Raw genomic sequence first — 11,840 nt, 5'->3', positions numbered from 1 at the left:
ATTAATTGGTTAAATAGATATAACCAATAAATTGTAAATTTCATGTATAATAGATATTAACAATAGGAAGAACATAGATATTTTGACATACAATTTCATAATTTTACATAGATATTTTAACTTACAATTTCAGAATTTTTCAGACTTACAGTTTTTTCCTTTTAATTCATTACTTGCTTCCTTTGCAAAACATCTAGTGTCTTGTAGGGCCTATAAGAAGGATGAAAAGATGTTAATGGTTGAAGTTTCATATATAAGATATAAATATACCAAAATAGTCACTAAGATAAAGACTTTTCTTTTTTTTGGGTTTGTTAAGAGTAAGAGATATTTGTTTATACATATAATTGATGACTTGTAAAGACCAATTGGGTGGAAGGGCTAAAAGATCATTATATAATGGAGATAGTTAATGAACAATGGGTCCTTTAGCTAATTGTAATTCATAGTAATGCTTAATTAGGGAAGAAAGCAACCACATGGATATACCATCTTCTTTGATGAAGGGAAACCACCTAACCTAGTTATTTAATTGGTTCAATTCTATCCATAATGAGTTAGTCCAAGTAAATGATTAAGTGTATACATGCTTTAAATTTAAGACCTACTTGGACTTAGGGCAAGCCCCAATACTTTGATAGCATATTTTGATAACCATAGGTGCAAGTCATCATCCACTCATGGTTACAACATTAATGATAACATGAGTTGGACAAAATTAATTATTGCATTCAACCCAAGTTAGATATACTTATAACATATTTTGATAACCATGGGTGCAAGTCATCATTCACTCATGGATTACAATATGAATGATAATATGAGTTGGACAAAATTAATTATTGCATTCAACCCAAGTTAGATAAAATCAAATATTGCATTTGGGAAAACACTAGAAAGTGGTTTATTTTATTTTTTGTTTTTTTAAACACATAACAAGAGTTCAAGGAATATTTAGAAATTTGGTGTAACAAAATTATTGGGGTTTGTTCAGTTCTTCCAACATGTTGAAATTTATTGCAGTGGAAGAAATATATCTTGGAAATTTAAAAAATTGGTATATACACATTTCATTTATAGAGTTGTTTTCTTTACTATTTGTCAATATTAGTTATATGTAACCTCTCAATTATTTCTGCACGTTAAACATCTAGAACGTGAGTTGTAACCATCCTTATGCATTTTGAAGAAAGATGATGTAGAACTAGATGCAACAAAAGACTATGAATGACTCAAAGTTGAAAAAGAAGTTGTAAAATTTTTGGTTTTTTGAACAATTTCAACTAAATTTAATGCTAAGCAAATTCATGATTGGTTATGTTTGACGTTTATTGGTAAATTTTAATAGTGAAAGAGAAACACCACAATTAGTACTTTTTCTCCTAGGAATTTCTTAAATTAACTTTTTATTACTCAATCATTGTTTGTGCAAAATTATAAAACATGGCATAATTAGGACTTTTATGGGTTATTAAAATTTCGAATGAGATAAGATGACACTTTTTTAAAGCGTCATGCTTTGTTCTCATAGGATATTAAAGGCAAAAGATGACACTTATTATGAATGTCAACACCTATACAATGACGCTTTTCATAAGCATCAAGGTTGAGGATTTTAAAACATGATGCTTTTTTCGAGCGTCAAGGTTGAAAATTGCTATAAGATGACACTTATCATGAGTGTCGATGTTGTTTTTACCTATACAATAACACTTTATTGAGTGTAAATATTGAGATGAATGAAATTACAGACCCATAATGACGCTTATAGAGCGATAAGGTTTAGAGTAATGACACTTTCTATGAGCGTCATGGTTAACCGCAAAAAAAGATGGCACTTGTGAAAAACATCAACAATTGGAAATTCATAAGATGACAATATAAGATATGATGCTTTTGGAAAGCGTCATCTTATATCTATCTTGACACTTAAAAAGCTGTCATCTTTTTACATTTTCCTTGTAGCAGCGTTTTCACCCATTAATTCTATTAAAATATAGTAAAAAAAATGTAAACAAGAAGTACAATAGACAGGTAAGTGTTGAGGGATGGAATGATTGGACGGGTAGGTGATTGATGATTGAGGAGCACTGTTGTTATTATCCAGTGTTGTTATTATCCAGTGGAAATCTCTCTTCTATGGCTCCCAGAAGTACACGTCGTGCTGCCGATTCGAACTTACAAAATGGAAAAAGTGCCGACAAAGATGCAGCTTATATAAATGGACTTGAAGGCTTTGAAGTTTGGCAAGGAGTAGAATCACTCATACATGGTTTTAATCACTATTAATTGTTGATTGCGAATTACTAGGTCGCTTATGGAGGGCTCTTTAGGTCTGCGGAAAGGTGCTTGGACTAGTGAAGAGGACCATCTGCTAAGAAAGTGCGTAGAAAAGTATGGAGAGGGGAAGTGGCATCAGGTTCCTTTTCGAGCAGGTAATGGCTGGGGTAGTGGTACGTTGAGACAGTGAATTCTAATGTGTTTGTTTAGCTAGCTCTTTTCTGAGAAAGTATTTTCATTCTTGTGTGTTTCCAGGCTTGAACCGTTGCCGGAAAAGCTGTAGACTGAGGTGGTTGAACTATCTGAAGCCAGATATCAAAAGAGGGAAATTCACGGCTGATGAGGTTGATCTCATGATGAGGCTCCACAAGCTGTTAGGCAACAGGCAAGCTCAGTTTACAGACTCTGTGTCTCGTAATTATACATTTATTATAATTTAATTTAATGTTTGAATTATAATTTATTTATTTTTATACATTTTTATGATCATAAATCAAATACATAAAAAATAAAATATTTTTGTAACATTTTTTCCCATGATTTTTCATGGAATCAAACAGATTCTTAAGGGTTAATTATTGTGAAAGAATCGATAGGCTTTTGCTTGAGCTTGAGCTTGACCAAAAAGCTAGCTTATCCTTTGACCCTGCCGCTGCATGCCAAAATAGGAAAAAAAAAAAAGAAAAAGGACACTAGTATGGAAAACAAGCCACGTGGACTTTTTTCTGTGCCCTAGACCCCCACCAAAAAAACAAAGGACAGTTCTTGTTTTGTCTGGTGGGTCCTGTTTAGTGAACCACAACCATCATACCTCACTTTGGTTTTTCCTTTCTCCTTCAAAAACAATAATAGAATAAATAATCTACTCTAACCATGGCCTTGATTTCACCTCTTCTATTTACATCATTAAAAATTTATTATTTGTCGTTAGGTCTACCGTCCTTGTCAAAGGCCCCCTTTTGATTTGTTTTTGATACCCTTCTTTCTAGATCTATTTCCTATACAATACAATTACTTCCATAAATAAATGTTCAATAAATTAATAATTTTATTTAAATAATAAAATATTTTAATTTTAATTTGAGTTAGTGTACTAAATTAATAACCTTGCCAAATACATAAGATATTAAATTTCTTTTGTTGAAAATATTTAAATTCCTATCAAATATAAATTAATAATTGATGACCTCTATGAGAAAATAGTAACAAAATTAATAACATAAGATTGAATAGTTTTTCATAAATTTTATTTTTCTCAATTCAACTCTTCCCCGAATCATTACATATTTGAAAGCCCATTAGTTTTTATAATATTAAGTTTTTATGCCAATTTTATTTTTCTTTTTGGAGTCTTTCAATTTTATTTTATGTGGTTGATAACTATTTCTTCTTTTTAAAGGTGTCTTTAGACTTCTATATATTAACTTTTGATCACATATTTTATTTTGGGATTTATAAATCATATATTTAAATATTGAATAGTAAAAACATGTAATAATTTTTATAAACTAATAAATTATTCATTTATTGGTAAATCAATGACATCTTTGAAAATGCTGGCAGGTGAGGAGTATTTTTTTTAAGAAAATTTTTATTTCAATGAAAAAGGCACAAATAATGAGGAGGTCATTGCGAGAGATTCAAAAGGGGAAACAAATATTTTATTCATTTTTCCATCTATTCCTATCTTTGGATAACTTAAATAATAAAAGGACCATACTCAATGATGATTTTGATAGGAATAAAATCCCAGAGTGGGATTCTCACTGATCTCCATGAGGAGGTATAGAGGTATTTTGATTCTTTTTATATAATGGATGATTTATAATATCTTAAAATTACTATTTTATCCCATATTTTCATTAAATTTTTGACTTTTTATTTGTCAAGCAAATATTATTTTCCGTATTCTTATTATTTAGAAAAAAAAAAGAAACTCTTAATTAATATTCTTTTAAAATATATATATATATATATATATATATATATATATATATATATATATATATATATATATATATATATATTTTAAATTGTGTGTAGAGGTATTATTATTAATTTATATTTTTTTTATCTATAATTCTATCATTATCAAATATTGAAATGAAAATAAATAATTATTTCAATCTTATATTTTTAGATGGATCCAAACACAAGAATTGAAATAATAAAATTGATTCTTATCTATGGAGAAAAACAAATATAAATAAAACATTTTCGTTTCTCATTCCCACACGTACTAACATGGCCTAAGTTGGAGAAGCTAGCACCATGGCATTACCAGTCTATTAGAAGCAGCAACTTGCTTGCAACTGCTTCCACTTGGGAACAGTACATGCAATTGAAATTTCAACAACCCTATAGAAATTCGGCGCAGAGCTTAACTTACAGTATACATATCAACTTATTATGTTCGTACAGATGGGCATTGATCGCAGGTAGACTTCCAGGAAGAACATCAAACGATGTGAAGAATTATTGGAACACCCATCTGCGCAAGAAGATGGTGAAAGATGAAGTTGAGGAGACTGTGAAAATCAATGTTATAAGGCCTCGTCCTCGGACCTTCACTAAGAACCTATACTGGTTAGAAAGAAAAGAACTTCTAGAGAATGATCAATCAGAACTTCATATTCCTCGCAAACCCTTTTCCACGACCCCTCCATTAGAGGATGGACTGAACTCATGGTGGGAAAGCTTATTTTCTGACAAGGAAGAGAATAAAGAAATCACGTGTTCCATAGAGAGGTCAGCAAATGAGTCCATTTCTTGCCTCTGGGATGAACAAATTGCAGCAATGCCAGAAGTAGGGAAGACTTCTATTACAAATGGCCAAATTGAATGGACCGATTGCTCTTTTGATATGGACCACCTCTGGGATCTCATAAATGCATGATACACGGAAATCATAATATGATTAAGTGGTTTTTCTTTCTTCATCTTTGTAAGGTAAGAAATGGCTGTATATCCACTTCTAAATTGTAAGAAAAATAAATAAAAATAGCTGAATATGAATGTATAATTAATGTTGCTTCCTTGAAGTTCCCAACACATTTAAGTGATTTTGTCTTAAAGGGGTCGATCAAGTTGCGAACTTAAAGGGGTGGTTCGATCCGTACCAAATAAAAAACTTTAGTTTATATGATTGTCATAGTAATTTCAGCAAGAATAATTTTTCTTAAGTGGCAGTAGAATTAAAATTAGGCAATGTATCACATTGTCTAACTTTAAGAAGATTACACTATTTGAATCACCTAACCGTATGATAATTTATGTTATTGCAATATTGCAAAAAATAAAACAAGATGTTGAATGAGAATTAGAGTGCGTTTGACAATGATTTTGGAAAATATTTTTAATTTTTCTAATAATTAAAATTTTTTATTTTTTAAGAATTAGAAATACTAGATACACTTTTCAAAATTATTGTGAAACGTATTCTTAATATAGAACATGGCTATTTAAACAAGAAGCGAAAAGAGATGAAGTGTTAATTTGATTGATTAATTTTACCTCTAGTATAACTTAGCATAATTGAACATGGTTACAAATTCCTTCTTTAGCATAATTGAATTCATTTGGGTAATTAATCAATTAACCCAACAAAAAAAGAGAATGGTTACATAATGGAAATAACACAATTATATGTGTGCTCACTTCGTCAATTAAAAGTCATATGTCCACCTTTATTTTTTACGTGCATTTTCACTTGATGACAAGACTCGTTTTATTAAGAAAAATAATTTTTTTTATCCAAAAAATTGCAAACATCACTTATTTTTAAGGTAAAACAAAATTATAAAGTAAATTCTAAGGTCCTATTTGATAATTGTTTTTAAAATCTATTCTTTAATGTTTTGTATAACAAAAGTCTATTTGAGAACATGAAATGTTTTTAACTTGTTTTTAATATTTTTAAATATGTTTTAAAAATAATTTTTTTATCCCGTGCTTTATTTTTAATCATTCTACATGTTTGTATAATTATTTTATAAAACAATTATTAGAAAACAAGTAAAAATAACAAAAAAATAACTAAAACATGTTATCTGAAAATACTTTATTTTATGTTCTTAAAAATAAAAAATAGAAAATATTTTTTGATTGTCAAATGTGTTATCATGTTTTTTTTTTTAAACAAAAAACTATTATTGAAAACAGTTGCTAAACAAACCCTCAGAGTGACTATTAAAGGAAAAGACAAATCTATAAGTCAATGATGATTCAAACTCATATTATCTATTAGGAAAGTACAATTTAAGTTGTAACACCCCTCTACATCCTAAATTGATACCTAATATCAGATTGGGAGAACTTTGACAAATATAAAGAGAATATCAATGAAATAAATTTAAAAATAAGTATACAAAAGCATGGTGATATAATAACTACAAAAGTGAATCAATCAATTCAAGTTAATTAAAAGTCATGCATGAGTTTATTTTGGGTTGAAAATAGATAATATTCCATGCAAGTTCCATCCTAAAATAATTATAAAAATACTGAAATAGTTTACGAGAAACATTCATCCGTTATTTGTATATGGAACAAACAAGTCTTGGTATGGAGAAACTCTTCAAATTGATAAATTGTAGTTTTTTTCATTCATTCTTTCATTCGTTCATGTACAGAGTATATATAGAGGGTAATCACCATTCTAAGAATGGGAAAGAATGATACAAGGAAATAATGATATAAGGAAATAACAACTAATATCCTAATATCTCAACTTTCCTAATATCTCAATATTCCTAATATCTTAATATTCCTAGTATCTCAATATTCCTAATATCTCAATATTCATAATATCTCAACTTTCCTAATATCTAAACATTCCTAATATCTCAACACTAAATGATATAAGGAAATAATGATATAAGGAAAGCATTCCTAATATCTCAACACTCCCCCTCAAGTTGGTGCATAGATGTCACACATGCCCAACTTGTCTAAAAATTTTGAGAACACTTGACTTGAGACAGCTTTGGTAAGGATATCGGCCAATTGATCTTCTGATCGAATCTTAGGCAATTCCACAATCTTATCATCCAACTTTTCCTTAATGAAGAATCTATCCACCTCGACATGCTTTGTACGATCATGTTGTACTGGATTATGAGCAATATCACATGCGGCTTTATTGTCACAAAACAATCGGATTGGTTGCCTAGATAGGTAACCTAAATCCTGTAAGAGGAGTCTTAGCCATAATGCCTCACAAAGTCCTAGAGCCATACCTCTAAATTCCGCTTCTGCACTTGAACGAGCGACGACATTCTATTTCTTACTTTTCCATGTCACAAGATTACCACCTACAAAGGTAAAGTAACCAGATGTAGATCGCCTATCATCCACTGCACCAGCCCAATCAGCATCAGTATATACTTCTATACTCTGATGATCATCATTTTTTGCGAATAAAATTCCCTTCCTAGGAGCATTCTTCAAATACCTCAAAATACGCATGATTGCATTCATATGTTGTTCTCCAGGATTATGCATGTATTGACTCACTACACTCAATGCATAAGCAAGATCTGGTCTTGTATGAGCTAAGTACATTAATCTCCCCACAAGTCTTTGGTATCTTCCCTTATCGGTTGATACTTGATTAGGCTCAACACACAATTTCAGACCTTCTTCTATTGGTGTATTAATAGGTTGACATCCCGACATTCTAGTCTCCTGTAAAAGATCTAAGGCATACTTTCTTTGAGACAGAAAAATTCCTTCACTTGATCGAGAAACTTCAATCCCAAGAAAGTATTTCAGAGGACCTAGATCTTTCATTTCGAATTCTCTAGATAGATAATTTTGTAGAGCTTTTTTTTCTTCAGGATCATTTCCTGTAACTACCATGTCATCCACATATACGATGAGTGCCGTAATCTTACCATGTTGCTTTTTTAGGAACAAAGTGTGATCTGAATTACTTTGACGATAGCCAAAAGCTTTCATTGACTTTGTGAACCTTCCAAACCATGCTCTCGGGGATTGCTTCAACCCATACAATGACTTCTTCAATTTGCACACCTTCTGACATTGCTTTTCTGACACCATGCGTCCTGGTGGAAGATCCATATATACTTCTTCAGATAACTCGCCATGCAAAAAGGCATTTTTCACATCAAATTGTTGTAATGGCCAATCTAGGTTTGCAGCTAAAGACAGTAATACTCGAATTGTGTTGATCTTAGCTACACGTGCAAATGTCTCTGTGTAGTCAATTCCATAAGTTTGAGTGTACCCTTTTGCTACCAGTCTTGCTTTAAATCGTTCAATACTACCATCTGCCTTGTACTTCACAGTATAGATCCAACGACACCCAACTGGCTTCTTTCCTGGTGGACATTCTACGAGTTCCCATGTTTCATTCTTATGCAATGATTTCATCTCTTCATTCATGGCTGCTTTCCACCTTGGATCAGCTAAGGCTTCCTGCACACTGTTAGGAATAGCTACAGTAGATAATTGATTTACAAATGACTTATTTGATTCAGACAAACGATGGGTAGACACATAGTTGCTCATGGGATATTTGACTTTAGTAGACAATTCAGGTTCATATGTGGGTTTAGGAATACCTCTATTATGACGATGTGGTAACCGTTTCATGAATGGATCAGGCTCCAAATTAAGAACACCCTCAACAGACGACGATTGGTTTGGTATTTCAATGAAGACATCTTCGGACCCAAATTGTTGACCACTCATATCCAACTCACCCACTTCCTGGTTCACTAGTTCAGCTGCAAACCTAGATTGGCCATTACAACAATTTGATGTGAAAAATGCCTTTTTGCTACCAGTCTTGCTTTAAATCGTTCAATACTACCATCTGCCTTGTACTTCACAGTATAGATCCAACGACACCCAACTGGCTTCTTTCCTGGTGGACATTCTACGAGTTCCCATGTTTCATTCTTCTGCAATGATTTCATCTCTTCATTCATGGCTGCTTTCCACCTTGGATCAACTAAGGCTTCCTGCACACTGTTAGGAATAGCTACAGTAGATAATTGATTTACAAATGACTTATTTGATTTAGACAAATGATGGGTAGACACATAGTTGCTCATGGGATATTTGACTTTAGTAGACAATTCAGGTTCATATGTGGGTTTAGGAATACCTCTATTATGATGATGTGGTAACCGTTTCATGAATGGATCAGGCTCCAAATTAAGAACACCCTCAACAGACGACGATTGGTTTGGTATTTCAATGAAGACATCTTCGGACCCAAATTGTTGACCACTCATATCCAACTCACCCACTTCCTGGTTCACTAGTTCAGATTGTCCAGATTCATCTTCCTCAGAAATATGATAATCATAATCGAGAGTCTGAATTTCCTTATGGTACTCCCCCTGAAGTTCAGACTCGGATGAAAAATACATTGAATTTTCATGAAACACCACATCCATTGTAATATACATATGTCGAGTTGGAGGATGGTAACATCGATATCCCTTTTTGTGCAATGCATATCCAACAAACACACATTGCAATGCATGGGAAGTTAACTTGGTGCGTTGGTGCTTGTGTAGATGCACAAATGCCACGCAACCAAAAACACGAGGAGGTAGATTTGGGACGGTTGGGGCAACTACGGCATTAGTAAGAGCTTGGAGAGGTGTTTGAAAGTTAATTGAGCTAGAAGGTACCCGATTGATCAAGTATGCGGCAGATGTGATTGCTTCTCCCCAATAAGATATTGGTGTTTTTGCTGCTATCAAGGAAGCACGAACAACCTCTAACAAGTGTCGATTTTTTCGTTCAGCGACTCCATTTTGCTGGGGTGTATTGGAACAAGTAGTCTGATGAATGATGCCATGTCCTTCCAAATACTTTTGAAGATCAGAACTTTGATATTCTCCACCATTATCACTACGCAAAACCCGAACCTTTGCATTGTATTGAGTTTCAATCATTTTATGAAATTTTTGAAACAACAAGTTCACTTCATCTTTGGTCTTCATCAAGCATAACCATGTCATTCTGGTACAATCATCAATAAAAGTAACAAACCAACGTGAGCCACTCAAAGTTGGGACTTTGGATGGGCCCCAAACATCAGAATGTATAACCATAAAAGGAAACGGACTTTTATTCAAAATTAACGGAAACGAAGCACGATGACTTTTAGCCAATTCACAAATATCACAACGGAAACCAGAAATATCACTCTTTGCAAACAAACTAGGAAACAATTTTTTTAAATAACCAAAGGAAGCATGTCCCAGACGTCGATGCCACAACCAAATTTCAGACTTTTTCTTCTCCCCCTCAGATCCATCTGCCATCAAGGCTTGTTGCAACTTATTTAAATCCTTTGACTGCAAGTCCAAGTAATAGAGTTTTCCCCGTTTAATACCATAACCAATCGTCTGTCTTGTTTGGATGTCCTTAATCACACAAAATTCAGGCCAAAAAATGACAATACAAGATAAGGCTGTAGTGATTTGAGAAACTGACAAAAGATTGTAATCTAAAGATGGAACAACTAAAACAGAATCCAAATTCAAAGTATCAGTAAGAGTTAAGGATCCTTCCCCAATAACTGGGGTTATGTTACCATTGGCTGTGGAAACAATTTTTTGTGAGGAAGGTCTAAGGGGTGAAACCTGTCTAGAATCAAAAGTCATATGATCTGTAGCACCAGAATCAATTATCCATGTACTATTAATAACAGGTGTAAAAGTATTTAAAAACTTACCACCATGATCAGTAGCGGCTACCAATGCAGAGGCTTTCTCAGCAACATTAGCCTCTGTTTTTATTTCGGCAACAATTGCAGTCGAGGTTTTCTTGGAATCCTTCTTCCGTTGATCGCGATTATTATAATTAATAACAAAGTGTTGATAGCCTAAACATGATCTAAAGGTCCATGGTTCAAACCCTCGGTTCCTTATTGTTTTCCTGGTCATACCAAGAGTCGTTGCTTTGAAATTGTGGGATATCCAGACTGGTGGGACCAGTCTTATTGCAGTGAGTGCATTTGAAGGTTGACTTATCTATATTAGGGCTTGTCTTAGGATGGTTGATCGCTGTCGGACTACCATAGCGGCAAAATATCCAGGATTTCAGTTCCATGGCTCTGATACCATCTTCAAATTGATAAATTGTAGTTTTTTTCATTCATTCTTTCATTCGTTCATGTACAGAGTATATATAGAGGGTAATCACCATTCTAAGAATGGGAAAGAATGATACAAGGAAATAATGATATAAGGAAATAACAACTAATATCCTAATATCTCAACTTTCCTAATATCTCAATATTCCTAATATCTTAATATTCCTAGTATCTCAATATTCCTAATATCTAAACTTTCCTAATATCTAAACATTCCTAATATCTCAACAGAAACGACCAATATGATGGATGTTGTGTCTTGAGAAAGTGGATAAATTAAGTATCATAAATACATAATCAAACATCAATATAAAAAGTGATTCCACAAGAGGACTCACCAAATCAAAATTTAATGGTGGAGAATGAAATTTAAGAGGTCAAAAGTGAAGGAGTTTGAAAAGATTAAAGAATTAGTCATAAA

The 11,840-nt window shown here is 32.6% G+C and overlaps 1 protein-coding gene across 1 annotated transcript; it reads left to right on the top strand.

The window, feature by feature from the left end:
• The first annotated feature begins 2,172 nt into the window (after positions 1-2,172).
• Positions 2,173-5,306, top strand: LOC117931042 (transcription factor MYB114-like). The gene is made up of 3 exons (XM_034851893.1): positions 2,173-2,435; positions 2,536-2,665; positions 4,702-5,306. Exons 1-3 carry the CDS (start codon positions 2,318-2,320, stop codon positions 5,174-5,176), a joined length of 723 nt encoding a protein of 240 aa, XP_034707784.1. The 5' UTR covers positions 2,173-2,317; the 3' UTR covers positions 5,177-5,306.
• Positions 5,307-11,840: the final 6,534 nt, after the last annotated feature.

Source organism: Vitis riparia, chromosome 14, assembly GCF_004353265.1.
Source record: "Vitis riparia cultivar Riparia Gloire de Montpellier isolate 1030 chromosome 14, EGFV_Vit.rip_1.0, whole genome shotgun sequence".
In the NCBI taxonomy this organism is placed as follows: domain Eukaryota; kingdom Viridiplantae; phylum Streptophyta; class Magnoliopsida; order Vitales; family Vitaceae; genus Vitis; species Vitis riparia.
Note: the sequence above shows the minus strand (reverse complement) of the source record. Positions and strands in the feature narration are given on the sequence as shown.